Raw genomic sequence first — 26,298 nt, forward strand, 5'->3', positions numbered from 1 at the left:
TCATGATTAAGATATATTTGGCAGCACTGGATAGCTTATACTGTTAGGTGTAAGATTTAAACAAACAATGTTGAGTAAACGTAAAGATGTCGAAACAAGAGAGCAATATGTCAGCCGTTGTCGCTTTGTTGCGCGCCGGAGTATGCATGAAAGAAATAATTCGGTCGGTAAATGTGTCTGAAAGAACCAACTCCCTGGCAACTTGACAACTTCAGTATATTTCCAGTGTACCCCGACAATTTGGTGCTGGTGGTTCTGTCAAACTCACAAATTTCAGAAGTGTTATCTGAATAGGGCGAATTCGGAAATGATGTACAGTAAATAAAAATAAAATTTAAAATTCATCTTATTTTCGCGCGTCCACCGGTTTGGACACGTGACGTCCGATATAAAAATTAACATTAGCAACATACGAACTACAGTGATGCCAGCGAGAAATGTCGTTATGATTCTCAGTAGTACATAATAAATACAATACGTAATCAGTATATGAAACATTTTTTGTTTAATTTGGTGTAGCGTTTGTATTTGACCAGTTCATAACGAAAAGCTTACACATATGACTTGAATTTTTTTTTTTAAATTTCTTGCGACAACGGATCTTTGCAAAAATATATACAAAAATCGTCAGAACTCAATTTTAGCTGATATTCTTGAAAATTCTGGTTAACATCCTCTTCACTTATATGATCAGTGCATTTTTTAGGGTTTTTCATGGTATTTGTGTTGTCATTGTCACTATGCCCATACCTGTGTAACTAAATAATAGAACATACCAGCTTATGGATTCATCTGTTTCTTGAGGCTTCAAGATTAGTGAGGAATTAGGTTGATGATACGGATGGTTCGAACAAAAGGCAATGATTTAAATTTATTCGTTTTAGAAGCTCATTGTAAATAATTTTTTGTGAGACCCTTATTTGATTTAGTTTATATCATTTTATTTATTTCTTCAATTTTAAATGGATGTACAAATTGCTCGTCTTCATCCAGCAAATCTGCTACTCACCGCGAAACAGAATCAATTTTGTAAGTTTTTTACGGATAGAATTCTTAGTACCTCCCATGTTTTTGGCATATTCCTCTAGCCGTAGTTTTAGATAAAAATCAATGCACAATTTTATCAAGATATTGCGATGATTGTTTACTGCATCTTGCTCCAAAATATGTCCTGATAGTTGCAAAAAAACATGTTGATGAATGTTACAGATGCTCATTAGGATTCTGTTTTCAAGCCGTTCGTAATATTTCCCCACGTTGAAATTTTTGTGGTGATCAATGAGTAGTTTTAGTTCAGTTTCAGAAATCTTGCATATCAGAAGAACATCTTTATTTACTTCAATTTCCGAGTTTCCTATTAGTTCATGCAAACACTGCTCACTTCAGTTTTACAATTATCTGCTTTTGGACGTGTGTTGCCGAATATGTCAACGAATGTGTTAAGAAATCGTCGTCAACTGAAGCGAAAGCAAGCATTTCATCAATCGGAGCAGGAATATTGTCGTCATCATTTCGGTCATCATTAGGTTCACTGGTCATTGAATTCTTCATTGATTCAAGGTAGAACAATGATTTTTCCTCAGCATGCAGCATTTTCACCTCATCGAAATTTCGGCAATTAGCAAACGCCGAGGAAGTAACATCATTATGAACGATCATTCTTTTATATGCAGCTTTAAACTGCCCCGTGGTTGGATTATTGTTGTTGCCACGTTTCGCTCGGATGGCCGCAAAGAAAGTTTCCAAGTGATCTTGGCTGCACCTATAGCATGGTATTTCATCCAGCTCCTTTAGTTGCTCCACATGTCGGTCATACATATCCATGAAGCTTTGTATCGCGACAAGGAATCCGATGAATCCCGTTTTGTTGATCGTATCAATAATATTGGTCCAAATTTTCCTCCCTTTCTTTTCCTGTTGCACTTGAAGTTTGGATATATAATCAACTGCAATTTTGAAGCATTCTCGATATTGATTGATGTTTTCTGGATTCATTGGCCGCTTGAAACCATTAGCGTGTTGATGTTTACTGTTGAAGATGTCAAATAAATCGTTAATTAATTCAACGCATTTAATGGTTTCATCGCAGTCCTGAAATTCTTTCTTGTTTGATTTCAATTTCCGTAATGCATCTGCCACACTTCGACTTAGAGTTTGAGCCGCTAAGTCTACTCGCATCTTCTCATTGTGGAAGTTGATGTGTTTATCCGTAAGCTTACCAATCTTCAATCCACTCAGATTCTGTAATTCGTTCAGTAACGCGATATATCTCCACTCAATCAAATTCGACCCAGTCTTCACAGATTCTTTGGCTGAGAGCGTATTGCGGAAAAGTTTCAATATGTGACAAATATCCATTATTACGTACACCGGCTCATTAGTACATGGATGGTCAAAGTTGGTTTTGAAGTTTTCATCAAATTTAAGCGAGGCACCCAGGGATTTGGCGGTGCTGATATTAGTATTTAAGCCATCAAATGTGAAGGCAATAACGGTAATACCAATTTTATGAAGACTTGTCTAAATGTTTTCAATTAGACTACTTTTCTGTTCAGTATTCAACGAGTCCGTGAAAAAGTAGGCCACAGGAATTTTAAACTTTTGCTTGATACCAGTAACAATGAATACGATTGCATCCTTTGCCATTGGTAACTCGTCTGTCCCTTCTGGTAGATACCCAGCAAACTGGACAGTTCCTTCAAACTTCTTCGTCCGATGATTCCACTCGATTTGCCGTCTTATGGAAACCTCGTCCATCATAAGGCAGACCAATGTACGTTCACCTGTTGCTTTTTGTTCGTGAGCTAATATCTGCAATGCAGCCATTGATTCTGACGTGATGCCTGGCTCACCATCAATAGAATGATACCATCTTGTAATGGTACTTGGATGAGGCAAACGATTTTCAAATGATTGCCTGACGAACTGATACGCTCGTGGGGAATAATAATGCAATGTTACAGCGAAGCATCTTAATTCTTCACTATACTCTCGACCTTGCCCTTGAGTGAACTTCAGCTCCTCCAAAAACGAATGATTTTCAGAATGCACCTGCACAAAGGTTTAATCGTTATAAACAGTCAAAATTATTGTTAATTAATTAAAGTACTTTCAAATGATCCGCTGTACATTTTGAAACCATATTCCTGTTTTGAGCCTCTAGAAGCGCTTGTTCTAAGGTACTAACTTGTTTATGTAGACGTCTGCATCTCTGCTTGTAGGTGTTCTTCGATTTCTTTAGTTTCTCGTTAGCTTTAAGGAGAGACGGGGATAAGCTTGACACGCTTCTTGAGGTGTAATATCCAGTTTCTTGTGTCCAGCTTTATTTAGCTTTTTCCTAAATTAAGTTCATTAAGACGATTAACACAAACTTTGCATTAAATTTCAACAAAAAATTTATTCTCACCTCATCACACTTGAATTAAGTGAATAAACCGAAGATTCGTCATCCAAACAAATAAATTCAAAATTTTGACTGTAACAAAAATTTAAATTAAACTTTCATTTAAATTTAATAGGTAATAACATACGTTTCTTCCGTTGTTGTTTTGTCGAAGATAACTGGTACAGTATTTTTAAGTAAAATTTGTTTGTTTCCGCTGATTTTGTAATCGTTTTCCGCAAAATGATTACCACAAATCCGAGATTTTATTGAAATTTTAGCATCTATTTGCTGTCCCGTAAGTATAAGAATTGATCGAATCCATTTTTTTTCTTTCATGTGTACTTGTTGGAAATCTGGATAATTTTTAAACTTCATATTTGAGGTAGACTTGATTTAAATTTGTTTAGTAATTTCTTACCTATGACTTCTCACATTCAACGAATCACTGAGGTTTCGTAAACATTGTTCGATCACACAACGCATTTTCAAATTAAAGTTTCACAGTTTCGAAGATGTTTAAAAACTTATATTCTTTGTCTTATATTTACACTGATATGGTTCTATACGAATCAACTTCTTTTTTCTCAACACTTAATTTACTATTAAACCATTTGTGCACCAGAACTATTTTTAAATCATATTAACACTTGATATAATCTTAAACTTAGTATTTTGTAATTAGTATTTTGAAATAAAAACAAGGTCTCAAAATGAAATGCAAAATAAATTACGTTCTAGATAAACGAAACTGAACGAATCTATTCAACATGCCGCGTTTACTTCCAATTGAATGGACTCGAATTCTGTGATTGCACAATCGAACTTTGCATCCGGAAACAAGTAGAGACATGATTGGAATGAAGCTGAAACGAATCCTTTTTTCCGCTCAACTGAAGTAGCACACACACACGCAGACACTTCCAAGAGGCCCAACAGTCCACGGAAGGAAAAGAAGAGAAAAAAAAACAACAGCACTGATAAACAAGAGGCAGTTTACTTACCCCGTAAAAGAAACACAGGAGAGTAAACTCTTTTTAATCATACCGCTATGTATCCCAAGGCTGGTTATATTCAAGAGGATAATACAATACAAGACAGTAAAGTATTTTTATTGCTATTTGATTATATTAATAAAAAAAAATAAACCATCAATCGGTTTCAATTCGTTTGAATTTATTTCATTTCACCACGAAAATCATAAATTCGCTCTTTTCATATAGCATTCTTGCTTGCTGTTTGACATCCACACATCGTGAAACAAAAAGTTAGTTTCCCATAGAGAAATACCATTACGGCGGTGAAGGATAATCCCTTTGTTTACGTCATGTGGTGACATCTACTATTTGCAAGTGGGTACGTGAAACTAAGGTTATCCTTCACCTTGCCAGGGACTTGGAAAGAACAGTGTATAATATTCAAAAAGGCTTGGGAAAATGATAAGACGGAGCACCTGCTCATACTGCTAATAAAGCACAGAAATGGCTTACGGAAAATATTGGGAGGAAGAAATTTGGTCCCCAAGCAGTCCCGATATCAATCCGTTGGATTATTTTGTATAGGGGGTCGTCCAATGGGATACCAATAGAACCCCTCACACCACACTTAAGTCGCTAAAAGCTAAAATCAAGGCAGTGATGACATCTATGGATCGAAACATTTTAAAACGTGCATACTGCAGTTTCCGGAAGCGACTAACTACAGTCGTCGAAAGGGCAGGTAATTTTTTTGAATAAATTTACTTACAACTTCCATATGTTGCGAAAGAAAAGAAATCGCACAAAATTCATTGCTAGAAGAACTAACTGGTGTATTTTTTCTCAAATATGCCATTTACTGCAAAAATTCGTCACGCACCCTGTATAAGCTGACATTACGCTGCATTTGTTTATTTTTGTGGCCATAAAAATTACATGAGATTTTCGACATGGTTGAAGTGCATCCTGTTGGATGTAATATTAAAAATTATTTTTTGCTGTGTACTGTTGAAATGGCATCCCTTTTTCGTGAACAATCTACCGGCGTTTTCTCACTATTTGATGACAACCGATGTTGTCCTAGCCGCAGCAGCAGCAGCGATTGAAAAGTTCCACTAGTTTTGGCCCAGATGGCATTCCAGCCATTATCCTTAAAAATTGCATCTCCGTTTGCAGCAGTATTAATTCTTCGTTGGCTTTTGATGATTTTCCTAGCTGCTGGGAAAAATCATTTGATTTTCCAGTTCATAAAAGAGTTTGCAAGTATACTATTTCCAACTATCGAGGTTCGTGTGAAAATCTTGCAAAGACCATTGCAAAATTCACTAGATAATCTGTCCTTCTGGGCCAGAAATTTGAAGATCGAGTTTTCACCGCAAAAAACTGAATTGGTAGTGTTTACAAGGAAGCGGTTTCCAGCCCAACTGAGTCTAAATTTGTTGTTCAGAGAAATTACCCTACCTTTGACCTTCAAATACCTTGGAGTCTGGTTTGATTCAAAATGCAATTGGGGTACCCACATTACGTATTTGATACAAAAGTGTCAACAAAGGATCATCTTTCTACGATCAATTTCCGGGACATGGGGGGGTGCTCACCCGGAAGACCTAATTAAACTATATAAAACGAATATTCTTTCAGCTCTTGAGTATGGCTCTTTTTGCTTCCTCTCAGCAAGAAACAGTCACCTAATTAAATTGGAACGCACTCAATATCGTTGTTTACGTATTGCCTTGGCTGTATGTATTCAACATACAATATGAGCCTAGAGGTTCTAGCGGGCGTAAAACCCCTGCAGAATCGTTTCTGGGAGCTCTCATTAAGAGTATTGATCAAATGTAGTGTCAGTAGCAACCTTGTGATTGAAAACTTCGAAGCAATGCTCGAATTGAGCACCCAGTCTAGATTCGTGCGGATCTACCTTAATTATATGACATCGGATATTAGCCTTCCGTGCTATAACCCCCCTCATGTACGCTTTACTAACTACAGTTCCCACATTGACTATTTTCTCTCCATGAAACAGGCTTTTCAAGGAGTTCCAGATCAACTTCGACCTATCTCAATTCCCCGTATTTTTGCTGAAAAGTACCAACAAGTCAATTGCAATAGAAGATTTTTCACTGCTCACTGATCGTATTGATAGATCAACTGGCTTCGGTGTCTTCAATGAACACTCAACCACCTTCCGGAAACTTCAGAAACCTTGTTTCGTTGATGTTGCAGTACTAGCAACAATCAACTTCGCTTTGGGCATGATTTCCGACATGCCCACAGACCATTACTTCATTTTCTCGGATAAGTCTCAGTTTGATCGAGGCTATCTGGTCGATGAAACAAGGTAGGCACGCATCGGATTTCCATTTCCAAGACGAATCTAATGGTCTTAAATGCTTCTAAATTCTCTGTTATTTATTTTGGGCGTAAACAACCACTGGCCACGATTAAGTGGTACCTCTCTAAAACGTGAGAGCACTGTGAAAGTTCTTGAAGTACTTCTTGACTCTTAGCTGACGTTCGAATATCGAGTGTCATACGTCGTTTCGAAAGATTTATCACTATTGGGATTCATTTTCCGATTTGGCAAACACTTAACGTGCTTTAGTGCGTTCAACGCTCGAGTATTCTGCTGCGGTGTGGGCGCCCGAAATACAGCTATCCCCCGAAGAACGCGTTACCCACTGATTTGCTCCCACCGCTATTTCTCGGCGGGGTTTCAACCAGTCGGTCAGATTTTTAGCATGTGAGTAGTGCCAGTTCTTCAGTCACTCGCAGAAAATCCGAGCGCTTGGTTGAAAACCCACCGAGACAAAGCGATGGCTGCAACACAGTGGGTAACGCGTTCTTCAGGGGAAAGCTGTAAACAGAATTGAACCCGTCCAACGGAAGTTCGTACGCTACGCACTTTGATCTTCCCAGCTATGCTTGATTCACTCAATGTTAGGAGAGATGTAGCCAAAGCCTCTTTCGTCAGCGAGTTACTAACATCCAGAATCGATTGCCCAGAGCTTCTTCGTCAACTGAACGTGAACATCTGCAGACGTGCCCTTCGTTCCCATACGTTTCTCAATATAGCTAGAACTAGGACTAATCATGAAATGCACGAACGCATCAAGAGTATGTGTCGTGTTTTGGACGATTGTTTCGATCGTTTCGATTTTAACCTGTTTAGACCTTTCATAAAACAAAATTTTGTGAGAGCCCTATCTGTTTGATGTTATTTTTAAATGGTACTTAAATTAAGTTAGCCATTGGGGTCAGGGCTGGCAAATGTCATTTTCAATGAAAGATCTCGCGCAATATTGACAGAGATACTTCTGTCACTATCATCGGACGAGAAAACGATGATAGAGATTTACTTCAAAAGCTCATCGATTTTTTTGTCATTACAGAACGTGACAGTGTTGTTAACATCGCTATTACTAGCTCATTTATTGATATTTTTGTTACTGGTACCGCGGAAATCTTAAAAATATATTCACTCTACCGATTACATACTGTTGCTTGCCCAAATTCATCTAAATCAGTTCAAAATGGCGTTAAAATAATTAATATAACATCAGTACAATCGGAGCAATATCTTGAAAACTATCCTAGTGAGATTTATTTTGGACTACACTTTTGGATTCAGCGCATGATTTTACATGGGAAATGATCATCAGCGTACAAAGCTCAAATGTGCTGTAAACTAGTGTTATCGGCTCCGGAAAGCTAACGAAAAACCTTCCATCAAGCCTGGACTTTCCTGCAATTACAGGAACCCTTAAGAACTCTCAAATTCACCGAAGATCTCTCGATCTAGTTTTTCTGAGGTGTTTGGAATTTTTCAAAAGTTTCCACAGTTTTTCTCAAATTCTCTCCACATCGCTGAATATATTTTGACTTAGGTTAAGTTCTCTGAATTTTCCTGAAATTCCAAGAACTTCTTAAAATTTCGTGCAGTTTTCTTGAAGCTATTTCATGTTGTTTTTAGAATGTTGCCGCAGCTTGTTTTTTAAGCTCTACTGACATTCTTAGCATTTTCTCCCATGCTAACTTGAAATAAATCTGTTGTTTGACACTTTGGAAATTTTCAATATCCGGAATGCACGTTAGGCCGTAATGGAGGCTGTAATTGCAGCAAGTGGAAACTCGATCGATGATTAACATAGTTTAAGACTCTGAGAAACATCTCCCTTTTAAATAAATAAAAAAAACTCGAAAACGAAATGCTTGTGATTTTTTTTTTTAATTTTGACATTGCTCAATGGTGCAAACATTATCACGCATACGGTAATTGTCAGAATTCATCGCTAATTTATGAGGTTATTATTTTGGATGCCTGTCACAAACAAGTTTCTAAACAATTGTTGGTACACTCTGTTTTGATTTTTCCTGACTCCGAATTCCTCAACATGAACTGATCCTCTATCTTACCCTACTTTTAACAAACACATTAATGAGCTGTAATAATTGATGAGCTGTAATAATTGAATGCTTCTACTCCCTTTATTTGTTTACAAATGGTGTACGACGTATGCAAATGGAATAAGCTATAACTATTCATCATAACTAGCATAGTAACACCTCTACGCCTATCACCTTCCATAGAACACGGGCGAAGCTCTTGTATCATAATTCCTAAGCACACAATAAATTAGCAATTTTTCAACAGCAGCATCCGGAAACAAAAGACCAACTTGGATGCATCACCGAACATACATTGACACATTCAAACCGAATGCAGGCAGGGTACCTTTGTTCTACCGGCTATTTGCTCCCATACGAAATCATACCAAGCGACCTTTGGAATTGACTTGAGCATTCCGGAATTCGGAGCAGCGCTCCGCCAGCCCACACACCAGAGCGCTGCGATGAAGAAAAGTGAAACATATTTACTGACTGCAGAACCTATATGTTACCGGTCTCCAGATTGGCTGTGCCGGGGTGCAAGCAAATTAACCGTATCAGAGAACGGTACCATAAGAAAGACCAGCCGATAAGCGAGGAGAATTCCTCCTGAAAGGGAGAGGTCCTTTACACCTCCTTCACCACCACTATCATCGTCGTCTTTGGGTATGTCCCGGAGACCTACTATCGTACTACTTCTGTACGCAAGAAGACCATCCCGGCACATGGCCCGGAAAGAACAGAACGGGAGGCCATATGCCCGAAATTAGCCATACCTGAATTCCGATGAATAAATTTTTAATAGCCAAAGAGATCGAACGTCCAAAACCGAAATGGAACCCCCGGAAAATCGGAATTTTTCACGCCTAGAGCCAGATGTTTCCACCTCGGTGCCGTCGCTGTCTGCTTAGAATTTGTTCGTGTTTCGGCAGGCAGTTGCAAATGTTGAAAGTCCGACATTGGTGTTGGTGGTACCATTTTTTTTTTCGTCGTCAACTGAGAGATAATGGAAAATGTTACGAGCGTGAAACAGCTGGAAAATGTAGCTTTTCTTCGGGTTTATTGATGCCTATTACGTATTGCTGAAAGCTAATCTATTTTCGGCAAGTAATTAAGCTCGTTTGAGAAAAGTGAAGCTCAGTTTTTTTTTTGTTTTTATGCACATTGCTAATGGGAAATGCTTGCTCACTTATCCCAGGAAAAAGGCGCTGGCACGTTCCCTTCAGCATGACTGGTTGTGTCAACAGAAACCATTTTGATTACTACTGGTGCGGTTCCTTCAGGGTTCACGAATACGCACCATTAGGATTCTGGCCACGTTTTGACGCGGTTGTGATGAGGCGGTAATTAGAAATGTTTGAATTATTGCCATGGCGAAATTTTGGGAATTGATGCACGTTCTATTGCATGTCTCCATAATTTATTTATTTATTTGTCGTCAATCAGTGTAGACCGTTTTACAATAGTGCTGTTGCCTTACATGCTATTTTAATACATACGTTTCATTTGAAATTTTCAATAATGTAGACTGCATATACAAATATCTAAGAAATAAAAATTGTTTTAAACTTAACGAGATGAAATCCTAGCAGTTAGTGTTCTCCTTACTGTATCTTTAGACACCGTTAGATCTAAACGCTCACAATAATTATTATACACTCGCATCATTCTATTGATTGGTCCATTTTTACCATCATTCATTCTGTGAGGTGACAGTTTAAATACATTTCGAGTTCTTAACATGCGTGATGGTACGTAAAAATTTAATCTTGCTAATATTTTTTCTGAATTTACGCGTTGTGAGATAATATCATTGACAAAGGAAATCATGGAAATTTCTCTTCGTTTCTTAAGTGTTTCAATGTTTATCAACATGCAACGGGACTCATAAGAAGGAAGGGGAAAAGATGTCCAGCCTAGTTTCCTAAGAGCAAATAACAAAAACTGTTTTTGAACTGATTCTATACGATTTATATAAGTTTCATGGTAGCTATATAAAGTGTTTTGATGGTATATGGGTCTTTAAAATGATAACTTAATCTTTTTATGAATCCCAACATATTATTTGCTTTGTGAATTGTGGTATTCACATGATCTACAAATGTCAACTTCGAGTCAAGAATTACTCCTAAGTCCCTAATTTTATCGCACCTTACAACCAGCTGGTTTCCTAGAGTACATGTAAAATATAGAGTAGTGTGTTTTCTGGAATATGATATAATATTGCATTTTTTAACATTAATATCCAGCAGACTTTTAACGCACCAATTGTAGAAAACATCAATTTCATTTTTAAAATATAGCAAATCAGAATTGTTAAAGATTTCCATGTACAGTTTCATATCGTCAGCATATATGAGCACATTTAAGCGATTCAACACAAACTTCACGTCAACCACAAATAAAATAAATAATAAAGGACCTAAATGAGATCCCTGTGGAACTCCCGAGGTAACATTAACTGGCGAGGACAATTTTCCTTTAAAGTGGACCATCTGTATTCTTTCTGTCAAGTATGATCCAATCCATTTTAAAAGTGTACTTGTATTGTGAGAGAAATGGCTGATTATTGGTTGGTTGAAAGTGCTAAAGGCTGAATAAAGTAAAAGCTAAATTGACATTTGATTAAACGGTATATAAGCTACTTCAAGTTATTTAAATCGGCCTTCAGCTCAAAGCTGGTAAACAAGCTTAATAGAAGAATTTCCAACTAAACAGTACACTTCTAATTAGTCATGTAAGCAATACTTTTATAAGGCTGCCGAAGAGTTGCTTAAGCGTCTTTACAAATTGCCAGATACTTTAATTAAGCCATTCTAAATGACAGCAAAATGTTTACAATTTCGGTCCTACTGAGGAGATTTGTAACAGTTATGAGAATGAAAATGAACAGAGAGCCTGTGCAACAGCTAAAAAAATATTGAACATACTACATAAAAAAAGCCTAAAAAAAATGTGAGATGTTTTTAAAAGGTATGTTTTCTGATACTTACAAATATCAATCATCATCTGCTGATCCGGAACTGCTAGAAAAATTCCTGATCCCGTGCACCAGCCAACAATTCAACGTACGTACGTATCCAAGTTATTTTTTTTTTCTAATTTATCTGATTTTATCAATGCTAGTTAATCTTAAATTGTAAATACATCTTCAGGTCCTTCATGTTCGGAAAGCATTCGGGAGCAATCCACATCGACAATGTTATATGAAGATGATGATGAATCCGCGCTTAAATCATTCTCAACTGATGGCAAAGATCTTAACGATTTGGAGTTGAACAAACTAGACAATTGTCACCTGGACAATCAAAGTTCTACAGAAGTCACTGAGAACTCTAGAGAAGCGCTACGAAAATGGGCAATCGAGCATAATATTTCACAGCAGGGCTTAAAAGGAATATTAAGAGTAATAAAAACACATTATGGTGATGCCGATCTGCCATCTGATCCGAGAACTTCATTAGTCACTCCTCAAAACACAAGCATGCTATTCAAAGTTTTCAATTTCTTTGAAGGTGGTAGCTGTTGAGCGTCTGATTCCGTATGACCGGACATTTCAGCTGCTTCTGCCTCTGCTTCCGAAAAAGATGTAATAAATCTCCTTTTGACTGAGCACGGAATCTTGGTCCATTTAGGGCTTGGTCTTGATGACTGGTCCTTGACCAAGAGTTCGGCAATGGTAAAATTGTGAGTTTTTCCTTAATTAATAATCTAAATTAATAATAATTGTTCGGCTTTACCTGTGTTTTTCTTAATTTTTATAATGTTTTTTTTTCCAACAAAAACAAAACTAAAACAACGGCTTTTGACAGCTACCGTTTTCTTGCTCCTCTTCGTAGGGGCGGGATGTGCTGCCAAATTGGCCTACTGAAAATCCATCAATGAGATGTACATATGTAAGGCTCAGTGAATTTTTAAACTCTTTCGTTTTCCCGCTGTTTAGGCTCTGAACCATTTGGTGGATTATTTAAACTTTGGTTAAAATTTGACAGATGGAAAGTTATCGATGATCCCTGCTATCCGAGCATGGTTATTTCTGACAGACAAGAAGTTAAATTTTAACAACCGTGGGTCGAAAACCGGTCGATCGACAGCACGGGGATTTTTGAACATAGAAAATAACTTTCGAAATGTCACTTTTAACCAAAAGTTAAATTTAACTCGGCAAATGGTTCACAGCCTTAAACGTTTGAAGGAGTGTGACGTCAAACTCGGTCATCCATTTAATCAGCCAGATAACGAAAGAGACGATAAATTGACTGGGCCTCACCTGTTTACGCTCACTGATTTTCCATATGTGAATTTGGTTCCAAACATAAACAATCCATCGTTGCTTACGGCTTTGTTGTCGTTTGGAACCAGTTATGTTAGGTAGGCGGCAATTTTTAGTATCTATTTATTTATTTATTTATTCGTCAATCAATCAAATCGTAGACTACATATTAACATTAGGACTTATGTTCTATGACTTTGCAGGGTTCTGAAATATTGTTACTGTTGAGGGCATATTTAGGTCAACCATTTCACAATGATAATTATAAACAGTCATCATCTGATTTACCGGTCCAAATTTAGCGTAATTGGTCCGATGGCCCCCAGCCTCCTCGACATAATTTTGTTCCACTTGCGTACAACGTTAAAGCAGCTATTACGTTGAAAGCTTTTGACTTCATGTGCCGCGTTATTTTTCACCGACGATTACGAAGTTGCAGATGGACCAGATTATACAGTGAGCAGCTATGAAACCGGAGGGCAGATGTTCTATTCCCTTAGCAGACAGGTAATGTTTGTTTATAAATTGGTGTTCATTGGCAAAACAATCTAATGAACATTCAATGTTAACTATTGTGCATTCAGAACACTATTTATATTGATTTATTTGTTATTTATATTATTTAATTGCTGAAGGTTAATATAATGCTGATCAAGAGATTATAAAAGCTTTAAAAAACTATTTCATGTTCTAAAAATATAATTAGCAACATTGCTTGTTTATAGATAGAAACATGCTGATTATGAGCTTAACAAACACTTCTTCACATAACTTAAGAAGCAAATAAATAAATAAAAACGCGAAGAAGTCTTTGTTAAACTTATTTTCAGCTTCATATAGAGCCACTAATAAGCGTGAAGCTTGATAAAATCACCAAATTTAAATGTTTATTGGCTGAATAAAGGCTTTCATTTATAAAGTATAACATTTGTTCAGACTACGTGATATACGCTGTCTTGCAATGAGCACTCATACATCTAGTTTTCACTGGAAATCCTATGTATGAGTGCTCATTGCAAGACAGCCTATATTACGTGATATAGGCTGTAATGTGAACGGGGTATAAGGTTAGAAAAAAAAATGCTGCATGAACGTTTAAACAGCAGAAAATTTTTACCTGAGTGATTTGGATTTATTTCATAGGTGTAAGGATTTCGGTTCACCACGGTATTCGCTTTGCGTAGCTGGGCAAAAACTGAACACCGAAATTAACATGAGTTTTTCAAAGAGCGTCCACACTTTGGTGAGGAAATAAATCTTAACTGAAAATTGTCCATACCATCAGACAAACGTACCTACCATACATATTTGGCGATGCGTATTCAACAGCAACTGCAATTAAAAGCAAAATTGATTGTTTGTATTTTATATTTTGGCAAATTAGGCATTTACAACGCATCTTCATAGGAGTATCCGGCGAAGAGCATAACTCCCCACGCTCACCTACAAAAGTAAACAATTTCCTTAAAATGTTGTCCAACATGAAAAGATCCCCGACGGAATTACTCAAAGTCTACAATATGTTTCCGTTTTACACTCACATCTTTTTATCAGTTAGAATCCTTGGTGAAACATGATTGGCTTATACCCTGGACAGACTATGGCTTATATCATGTAATATAGGTTGTCCTGCAATGAGCACTCATACATAGGATTTCCAGTGAACACTAGATGAATAAGTGCTCATTGCAAGACAGCCTATATTACATGATATAAGCCAAAGTCTGTACGGGGTATTAATTGTTACTGTCAAGAAATTATCAAGAAGGATCACATTATTTATAAATGAAATCTACAGCAATGCGTTTTGAAATTGATCATCGTATTGTATGACATAAATACCTCGGTCTAATACAAAGCCTTCAATCACCGACGAACCGACGTGACAGCTCAAACAAGCTACATTCAAATTCTTGTCCAAGACGCCGTATTCAAAATATGTTAAACACTACCGCCATCTACTCATCCGATCGCTTCATCGCAAGTACACGAACACACGTAGAATTTATTTTGCCTTGGTTTGCGTCTCACTTCGTTTGAAAGATCTGATCGCTCGTTTGACAGTTTGAATCGCTCGTTTGACAAATTGAATTGGGGACAAACGAGGAACTCCTGTGGCATGTCGGTTCGTCAGTGCTTCAATTTCATTCCATGCCGTATTTTATGAAATAATTGAGCTGTAGTCGATATTTCAATGTTGAAATGCAAGTTGAGATAGTCTTATTAGGGGAAATGGATGTAATGTCGGCCTAAATGCCCCTAATTTGGGCCCATACATAAATTCAGCAATCGACTATGGAGTGGATGTAATGTCGGTCTACTGTACTCAAATTGGGTCAATAAATGGATGCAACTTCGTCATATCGAAGATGAGTCTCGATCTACAACGGTCCTGCACGTTAAATCGCGCTTCTTTTTCACTCCTTATCATTTACACGTAACCACATTGTTGACGTCATTTTCATTTATCTCGTATGAACTGATGAGGAAGAAAGGGACAGTATTTTATGTCCGGTTGAACCAGACAGCATAAATTACGATACTTTTAGAATAAAAATACCAGGGGCCGGATGTACTATCAAATCGGTCTTCTGAACAGCCGTCAATGAGACGTAAATAAATATGTAAGACTCAGTGAATGTGTCATCTCTTTCGTTCTCCCACTTTTTAAACAGTTGAAGGAGTGTGACGTCAAACTCTGTCATCCATTTAATCAGCCGGAGAACGAAAGAGACGACAAAATTACCAGGCCTCACCTGTTAACGCTCATTGATTTTCCATATGTGAATTAGATTCCATCGTTGCTTATGGCTTTGTTGTCGTTTGGAACCATTTATGCGAGGTATGCAGGGTGGCCAGATTATTTTTTTTATTATCGGTAGCTTCTCAAAACTTTTATCGGTAGTTATCGGTAGGCCGTCTTAATAAGGCTTCTCGAAACTTAAAACCTTCGTGAGCGGGGGAATTATGATAACAAATCACGTACAATTTTGGACTTTCAGTCCTTCAACCTCACACATTGGATAGTCTAATCTAGAGTCGGTGTATAATGAGTCACGCAAAGAGTGGAGCCAAGTCTACACGGTAAGAAAAATGTACCCAACCGCCAGTTCACTTTTACCTACTTGTGACTAGTTTGTCTCCTTTTCTCATGTTGTCAAAAACGGAGGAGCAAAACCACCCAAGATGTGGATCAGGGATGTTTTATGACCATTTGGAAAATTTTCTGGATCATTAGAACAACCCCAAGAGCTCTTTCTTCCGGACTTGGACTTGGGTCGTTAGCGCTCTGACTTCCAACTTCCTCCAGAATTTTTTTTTTCCAATCTTCTTTAGGAAGTTTCTGCCAGCGTCTCCAGGATGTTTCTTCCGTCTTCTCAAGGAAGTTCAATTAAACTTCTCCCAGAAATTTCTTTCGTCAAGTTCTGGAATTTTGTCCAGTTGCTTTTTTTAACTTCTATTGGAAGGTTTTTCCAAGCTTCTTCTGGCTTTCCCTGAAAATGGCTACTTCTGGAATTTACTTCTGATTTCCTTTAAATTTGAAATTCGATTTTTTTCTCTGATTTTTTTTTAAATTTTTGCCAGAAGATTCTCAATTTATGTCTTGGAAGTTCCGCGGATATTTTTCCAACTTCTCTCAAAACTTTACTCAAACTTCCTCCAGGAGAGCTTCTTTTTTCTTTCTCTGGATGTTGGTTTCAGCTTCCTACAGAAGCTAATTCAAACATTTCCCTGAGTTTTCTTCCAGAATTTTCCGATCACAGTCCATAAGTTAAAATTTTCGCTTTTAGAAACGGCAAAAATATAAAATTAATTAAAATAGTAAATACCGATAAATATGAATTTTCAAAACCTTTGATACCGAGAAGCTTTAAAACATTCTGGAAACGCTGATCCTCACGACCATGTAAAGACATTCCCAGGTATTTTCAGCACACAGGTCGATAAAAGAAGCATTTATCTAGCTTCTAATACGACAGACACAAAAAGAAACGGTTATGTGCTCAAGTCATTAACGTAAGAGAAAGTCAATGAAGGGAATCGATAAATGTTATATAGGTCCTAATGCAATGTTCAGCTTGATTGGTATTTTTTTTTTTTAATAATAACTTTTGTTCAGGCTTTGTACTGGAGAATTTATTCAACCAAAACATTGAATTACTTGGTGTCCCAAGCAACAATTTTGGTTTTATGAGGGTTCTGTAATAACGGCGCCGGTGGTGTAGTGGTAAGCGTGATTACCTCTCACCCCAACAGGCCTGGGTTCAATCCCAGTCGGCGCCGCCGGGATGTTCTGAGGCATAACATTTATGATCACGCCTTCCTTCGGATGGGAAGTAAAGCCGTTGGTCCCCGGTTCATGAGTTGATGTGTCGATAGGTAGGGTCCAGGTGTGGGCAGGCATGGAAAATCATTTGCATTCATTTCATACATTCATTTACATTCATTTGCCTCTAACTTTTTTCATCAACAGCATTCCGCAAAATGATGTATAGAGCTTTTGTAGGTTTTGTTATTAGCTACAACTTTTGGTTATTTATAAAATCTGTATCTCTTATGCATCACGAACTAGAGCGGGCAGAACTTGTTACTGTTTTGCAGTGAATGTAAAATACATTCACTGAAAAACAGTAGTGGCTTCTGTTCGCTCTGGTTCGTCGTGCATAAGAGATACGAATTTGACTTGTTAACAAAAGTTGTAGCTAATAACAAAACCTACAAAAGTTTGATACACCAATTTGCGGAATGCTGTTCAGGAAAAAAGTTAGAGGCAAATGAATGTAAATGAATGCACGAAATGATTGTAAATGATTTTCCATGCCTGGGTGTGGGAGCTGCCTTCCTGGCACGTCGGTAGCATTGGAGCTCAGCACGGAAAACAAGATCGACGGAAAAAAAACAAACCAAAGGGTTCTGTAGAATTAATGGTTCGACGAGGAGTGCAGAGCGATTTTGGAGGAGAAGAACGCAGCGCGGGCGGTAATGCTGCAGCAATTGAACCCGACAGAACGTGGAACGATATAAACAGAAGCGGAAACAGCAGACCCGCATCTTTCGGGAGAAAAAACGCCGCCTGGAAGAAGCGGAGTGCGAGGAAATGGAACTGCTGTGCCATTCCCAAGAAACACGGAAGTTCTACCAGAAGCGCAACGCATCCCGCAACGGCTTCGTGCCGCGCGCCGAAATGTGCAAGGATAAGGACGGGAGCCTCTTGACGGACGGACGTGAGGTGATTGAAAGGTGGAAGCAGCACTTCGATGCGCACCTGAATGGCGAGGCGCACGTAGGCACGGGAGACCAGCGCAATGGAGGAAACGACTACGTCAGTGCAGCAGAGGACGGAACTGACCCAACTTCCACGCTGAGGGAAGTTAAGGATGCCATTCAGCAGCTCAAAAACAACAAAGCAGCTGGTAAGGATGGTATCGCAGTCGAACTCATCAAGATGGGCCCAGAAAAGTTGGCCGGATGATAGTCAGGATCTGGGAAACAGAAAAACTACCGGAGGAGTGGAAGGAGGGGGTAATCTGCCACATTCACAAGAAAGACGACCATTTGGAATGTGAGAACTTCAGAGTCATCACCATTTTGAATGCCGCCTACAAAGTTTTATCCCAGATCATCTTCCGTCGTCTATCACCTAAAATGACCGAGTTCGTGGGAAGTTATCAAGCCGGCTTCATTGACAGCCGATCGACAACGGACCAGATCTTCACCGTACGGCAAATCCTCCAGAAATGCCGTGAATACCAGGTCCCAACGCATCATTTGTTCATCGACTTTAAGGCGGCATACGACAGTATCGACCACACAGAGCTATGGAAAATCATGGACGAGAACGGCTTTCCTGGGAAGCTGATCAGACTGATCAAAGCAACGATGGACGGTGTGCAAAACTGCGTAAGGGTTTCGGGTGAACTATCCAGTTCATTCGAATCTCGCCGGGGACTGCGACAAGGTGACGGACTCTCATGCCTACTCTTCAACATCGCTCTAGAAGGTGTAATGCGACGAGCCGGGCTCAACAGCCGGGGTACGATTTTTACAAAATTCGGTCAATTTGTGTGCTTTGCGGACGACATGGACATTATCGCAAGAACATTTGGAACGGTGGCAGAAGTATACACCCGCCTGAAACACGAAGCAGCAAAGGTCGGACTGGTAGTGAGTGCGTCAAAATCAAAGCACATGCTAGTAGGCGGAACCGAACATGACAGGATTCGTCTAGGAAGTAATGTCACGATAGACGGAGATACTTTCGAGGTAGTGGAGGAATTCGTTTAGCTTGAACGCTAATAAGACCGGTGGTCCTCTATGGACACGAGACATGGACTATGCTCGAGGAGGACCTGCAAGCACTCGGAGTTTTCGAGCGACGTGTGCTAAGAACGGTGAGTGGCGGCGAAGAATGAACCACGAGCTCGCTGCACTCTACGGCGAACCCAGCATCCAGAAGGTGGCCAAAGCCGGAAGGATGCGGTGGGCAGGGTATGTTGCAAGAATGCCGGACAACAACCCTGCAAAGTTGGTGTTCGCTACTGATCCGGTTGGCACAAGAAGGCGTGGAGCGCAGAGAGCACGATGGGTGGCCCAGGTAGAGCGTGATCTAGCGAGCATTGGGCATGACCGAGGATGATGAGCGGCAGCCACAAACCGAGTATATAGTACGCCAAAATTGATTATGTCTTATCTTATATGTAATGTTGTACAAATAAATGCATGTATGTATGAGGGTTCTGTAGACCATGATTTAGACTTGTGGAATGCTATAAAACCTCTATAAAGCTTGCAATTTTACTTGGGGTGGATGTCCGATTTTCCTAACTAATCGATTATTTACTAATCGATTACATTTTTTTATTGATTGAAATCGACATCGAATTAATCGAAATGAAATAATCGATTAATCGAAATAACGGAGGTGTTGTATCCTAGACAAATGGTAAATTGCAGATTCGCTGTTGTCGTCGTCGTATTCGCCGTAGGCAGTACTGTTAGTTTATTTAAAATTAACCATCAGCCGCTGAAACTATATGAATTATCGCGTATCTCTGTTGTTCATTACTTACCAAGTAAAAACCTAATCATATTTTGTCGTGGAGTGTTGTGGTTGTGAGACGCTCGATAACCCTGGAGGGATCGGTTTTGCTTAATGAGCAGAAAAAAAAAATATTTCATCTTGGGATTTTTGAGAAAAAACGTTTTGAAGTTTACTTAGCTGTTTTCAAAGGCGTATGCGGACTATTGATGATACAAAACTGTTAAGGATCGAAACAAATTCTGCTGAAAATGAATCAAAAGGGGATTCAAGTTGTCAAAATACTAAATTTAATGGTATAGCAAGATTCCCTCTTCGGCACCGTCAGATATGGAAACTATTTCATGATCTCATAATGTTTAAATTAATACAATAATTGAACAATGGTTTAGTCTCTAAATTTACTATTATTGAGCCATTCCAATGCGAAACGATATAGAGGTTCTCAGAATTTGGTAAAAAATTGTAGTTTGTTACTTATCGCAAAACATTTTCGTTATTTTTGTCGTTAGGGTGACCATTTCAACGTTAAAATAGTCCTTAAAATATATTTTTTTTATTTTTTTTGTCAAAATTACTTTTTTTGAAAATTTATAACTTTTGAACCATTGGGTTGATTTTGAAGACCAAAATATCAAATAAAAGGCAATAAAAAATACTTGTAATGATTAATGGTATTAAAAATACATTATAATGTTTTTTAAAATAAGGGATTTTGTCTGGCAAAAATTGATTGTATTCATTTTTGTACCAACCAAACAAGCAATGTGTTTTTATATTTTTCCTTAAATATTTAGGCTTTTTTACACAACATATCGAAAAATCAGCGATGTGTTGTTTTTCAAAATTTCATCCTTCAAAAACTGCACGCTTATCAGACAATGGTGTTTATCAAGCACATACAATGGCGACCAGCGAATCCAAATTGCGTATGCTGAGTCGCATTTGCGGCAGTCACCATATTGCGTTATTGGGATCATTCTTGGTCGCGTTGTCTTTCCTCATAGCTGATTTTAGGCTGGGCTGGATAGTTTGACGGCCGGTATGTCTCATAAATTTAGCAAATAAAAAAATATAGTACAAAGTTATGTGAAATATAAAGTTGTAGAGATGGCTGTTACATACCGACCTTATAAACACTCAGATTAGGACCTTTCTTAAAGCGGAGCAAATCTTCGTGAGAAATCTTAGATTTTTCTACTGACTGTTTCAAATTTAAGCCCATTGGTCTTCCTGCGACGTTTGAAAAACTAACCTTAAGGGTGTACCGTTTAAAATCCACATACACTCAAATTGCTCTAACTTCTGATCCGTTGGGTAACATCAATTGAAATTATGCGTAGACATAGTTTAATGTGTATTGTTAACACTCTGTTAGTTGATTTCATCAGGTGCGCAAAAGTTTTCTATATGGCGACGAAAGAACAGTGCGTGCGCGAAAAAGTTTTGCACGAGTACGAGCACGAGTATCGTAAATTCCACGGTGTCTGGTATCATAAAACGGTTCGAAGAACGTCTGACTGTTGATAGGAAGCGAAGATCCGGAAAAAAAAGCCGTCAGGTCAAGGAGAACGATCACAAACGCGTGGTTAGGGCCTTTAAACGGAAATCGAAAGCCTCAGTTCGAGATGTGGCTAAAAAGTTGCATGTGAGCAAGACTTTCGTGCAGAATACCTAAACTCGAGCGGGACTACGTATGTTTAAGGTTTAGAAGTCCCCAAACCATGACATAATAGGATCGCAAAAAGCCTTGTCCGTAAGATGTTCGACCAGAAGTTAACGAAACCACACTGCGGCGTAATGGATGACGAGACATATGTGAAGGCGGACTTCAACCAGATTCCAGGAAACCTGTATGTGACTGCCAAGGATAAGAGTGATGATCCCGAGAACCTCCGGAAACTTAATTTGGCAAGCGATTTGTAGCTGTGAAAAGCGGAATACACCTTTCGTTACCAGAAGCACCATGAATGGACAGGTGTATTTGGAAGAGTGTCTCCAAAAGCGGCTTCTCCCTCTCCGGAAGGCTCACGACAGTTTGACGATCTTCTGGCCGGATTTGGCATCATGCCACTAGACGAAGGACGTGCTAGAGCGGTATAAGGCGAATGATGTCGATTTCGTGCCGAAAGATCTGAGCCCCCCAAACACTCCGGAGCTCCACCCAATAGAAAAAAATACTGAGCCATTATGAAGCTAGAAGGTGGCCAGATTTTCGCATCGTGTCGTCCAATAAAAAAACTAAAAACAGGATGAAATACAATGCCTACTATGATTACGTAGCTGTCTCGACTGTCCTGCTCGTTTCTTTCTCTTTAACTCTTATGAGGGAAGAGAATTTAAATAAGAAGTTGTTCCAGCAACAAATGTTAATTGATTTTGCGCAAAGTCGACATAATCAATACAGATTTTACTTGAGAGTCAAAGAAAACTCGTTTAATGCCATCAACTTTTGAACCTTGTTTAACTGCATTTGTTCAATTCGTAATAGTTTTGTATCGTCAATAGTTCATATACGCCTTCATAATCGGCTTTGTAAACTTCAAAATACTTTTTCTAAAAAAAAAAACCAAGATGAAATATTTTAAAACCATCGCAGTTTTGATTGTTAGGATCAATACTAACATCCTGTGAAGGAAAATATGAGGTACATGAATGTACATGAATGAAACCTACAAGATTTTGATTTTTCACATGTTTAAATGCTTTTAAAAAATCGGATTTTGATGCTATTTGTAATTATAGCATGCTATGGCCCAAATAGGCATATTTTAAAAATTTCTGTATTTACACCAAAAAATTTTGATTTTTTATTAAAATATTCGATTACCTTTAGCTTGAAACGGATAATGTGATTGGAATCAAGTCGATAGGTTGTATCGTTGTCGAGAAATCGTTAAAAACATACCGTGTAAATCGCGAAAAACTGTGTACAAAAAACCGTGTAAAAAAACGCGTAAAAAACCGTATAAAAAAGACTTCAGTGTACTCTCTGATAACAAAGAAAACCAACGTCTTTAAGAAAGTGTTTAAACAAGCTGTAGATTATTCATCCTTGGATCATGTGTTAATTATTGTTTCGTGATATAACAATTCACTAAAGTACTCTTTAACGCTTATTGACATTTTCATTAGAAATATAGTGAGAGAAAAGACAGCTGGCATCTTTATGACAAATTAATTTTGACTTTGGACTGCAATCTCATTGCCTGAAAAAAAAAATTAACTCAAACCAAACATCTTCTCCAACAGATTGTAGCAATAGTATCATGTTGAGATGAGGGCCAGACAAACAGTTTGTTATTCTCCCGTTTTATGACACAGACCTGTAGATGCTCTGTTGGGTTGGTGTTATATATACACTAAAATAAATTCAACTTCTTATCTTCCAATGAAAATTTAAATAATCGTACAATAATGGAAGCCAATTAATCGATTAGCAGATAATCGAGGCATTGAATAATCGATTAAAAATAATCGATCATTTCATCAGATAACCGATTAGCTCGATTAATCGAGTAGTAATCGGACATCACTAGGTGTGGTATGAAGTATGTCGAAAAGCTTTTATTCGACTTATATGAGTTGAAACAGAGCTTATTCGATTTGTTTTTTGACAAACGTTTTAGCAATGATATATTGCTTCCTTAAACAGCGATGCTCTGTATTCGCTTCAGGAGACAGAGGGTGTTTTCTAAAATAATTGTTTTCATTATTTCTGACCAAGCACGCACCACAGATATTAGAAAATTTAATACATACACCAATGTCCGTTGCATGGAATTCGAACCATATACCTTCCGATCACCAACCGCTTGCCTTGGTTTCTGAGCTATGCTTGAATACATCCTATGTGCAGCTCAATAACCTATAAAACCTTACATGAATCTGAATAACAGCAATCAGCACTTCCAATCACAACTCAAGACCGTATGGGAATGATTAATTCATTCATCTTTGTTTTACATAAGAGCAATGTTACTTTTTCACCATCTACCATTTCCAAGGAAAGGATGCTCGGTTAATTTTTAACACTCCGAATACGGTGGGTAGAATACTTTACGCCGACTACGAAGCCTCCGTAAAACGTTAAACAGCAAGTTTGCAATGACATAACTTAGCAATTTCTTGATGAATTTCAAAAATTGTGGTACCTCTAGAATGCCTAGGCTCTGTAAATAATTTTAATTTCAGAGAGATTGAAAATAGGGTCATCTATTTTTTTCAAAAGCCAAAAGAGTCGTTACCCGAGCAGAGAATGAAAACAAAATGGAAACTAAGTTTGATATTTTGATATAAGCGTTCGTGTTAACATATTTTGCCTACCGTGTGGTCGAGTTAACAGTAATTATAACAAAAATGAGATCTAAATGGTATATGAAGGATATTAAAAAGATAAAAAATTATGTTTTCTTGATAACAAATCCATGTATGCGTTTTAATATTAGTAATTTCGTTAATAATAAACATAATAAGTAATCAATATGTTATTATAACTATGGTAGGAAAAAAAAATAAAAAACTAAATTAGTTATAATTTTGATATCATGATATCAAATTTAGTAATCTAAATGTTTTGAAATCTTTTGGTTCATATCAAGATTCAAAATCAAATAATATTGTCAATAAATTGCGAATGGTGCCATTTTAAAGTACATAACTGGAAATAATCTTCCAGTGGTATACATTACAAGAAAGTATATAATGAATCGTTTTTGTCATTATGGACAAATAACAAAAGTTAAAATATGGCGAACGATTGAAGTTTATTAGATCCAATAGCATAGAAATAGACGATGTGAAGCTTTTAAGCTTAGAGTTGCGTTTTCATGACAAATTCTAGTGGAATTATATTCAATACTAGCTGAGTGTGCCCGGTCTTGCTCGGGATTCAATATTAGCTTGAGTTTATGCACCGATTTAAAAAAAAAAAAGCATGCTATATTGTACGTAGCCCCCCCCCCTATTATCTAAGGGGCTACCCCCTATGATTATCTCCTTATACCTCCACACTCGCCCCCACATGCCTAATTTGGTTCCATTTGCTTGATTAGTTCTCGAGTTATGCAGAAATTTCTGTTTCATTTGTATGGGAGCCCCCCCTTACAGAACCATCATAAGAACCTTCCACGGCCCCAAAAACCCCTGTATACAAATTTTCACGCCAATCGGTTCAGTAGTTTCCGAGTCCATAAGGGTCAGACAGACAGACAGACAGACAGACAGACAGACAGACAGAAATTCATTTTTATATATATAGAAGTTAGATACGAATAGGACACACGAATTGTGTAAAAAATTAGTCTACGATGACTCTTATATTATTATGAATGATAAATTCCTTCGCATCGAACATGTTTTAACAGAAAATGACGATATTTATTTTATTGGGAGAGAACTGATAATTAATAAAATTTATGACAACATATTTAAATATGAGCTAAGAAACCGACTAAGTCTACGAAAGTTAAATTGCAATATTCGACAATGTATTAGTAGAAGTATTACAAACGAACTGGACGCAATCAATTTTATATCGATTTTTAAATTCAAATCACAGGCAGATGAATATCAATAAATGTTGTTAAACAACACTGTAAGAATCATATTTGTCTTTGTGATGTTCATAAAGAAACCTGATTGACTTGTAAGAAGAAAACATAAAAATAATTGTAGATTTCAGTGATAAGGGTGGATGCGTTTCTTTTTTTTATAAAATATCAAATTTTGTTTTAAATAATATTTTTAGAAATATCAAAACAATATCAAAATATGAATGCAACCGAAATTAAAAAAATAGCGTATTAAAATATGTTGTCAACATGATTTCAAAAACAAAATTAGATATCATTTTGATAGTATTTTGATATCCGACTTTGCTCGGGTACACTTTTTTTAAGGTGTGTTTACCCGAGTAGCACATTTCTGTAACGAAAAGTGAAAGCAACTTGTTTACGACTAAGATGAGTTGTATAGAAGTTAATATAACTGAATTGTGACAAGCGTGCTACTAGGGTATGGGTTTTGCAAGTGGCTTAAGATCCACATTTTGAATAAATGGGCACACATGTTCATAATTAGCAAAAATACAGTCATGGTTCCTATATATATGGAACCTGGAGATAACGGAACGGTCCTCGAAAGATCCGGAACATGGTAAATCCATGAAACTGATCCTAGAGATCCGCAGTTTATTTAAAGAAAATATTAGGAACTATGTTATAAGAAAGAATTAGGG

General features: G+C 37.6%; 1 protein-coding gene across 5 annotated transcripts in view; it reads right to left on the reverse strand.

Annotated features, from left to right (window-relative positions):
• Positions 1-26,298, reverse strand: part of gsb-n (gooseberry-neuro) — a 181,738-nt gene that overhangs the window by 150,692 nt on the left and 4,748 nt on the right. For 2 of the 5 annotated variants that reach the window (XM_065234662.1, XM_065234660.1), the window contains exon 2: positions 14,321-14,353. The exons of 2 other annotated variants lie outside the window; for them this stretch is intronic. In XM_065234662.1, the coding sequence (XP_065090734.1) occupies positions 14,321-14,353 (33 nt within the window). Of the gene's footprint in view, positions 1-14,316; positions 14,354-26,298 lie in introns of those variants that run through there. One more of the 5 variants, XM_065234663.1, reaches the window with a different exon arrangement.

The sequence above is a fragment of the Ochlerotatus camptorhynchus genome, unplaced genomic scaffold (assembly GCF_037179485.1).
Source record: "Ochlerotatus camptorhynchus isolate MF236.1 unplaced genomic scaffold, CSIRO-AGI_Acam_v1.1 ptg000434l, whole genome shotgun sequence".
Classification (NCBI taxonomy): Eukaryota; Metazoa; Arthropoda; class Insecta; order Diptera; family Culicidae; genus Ochlerotatus; species Ochlerotatus camptorhynchus.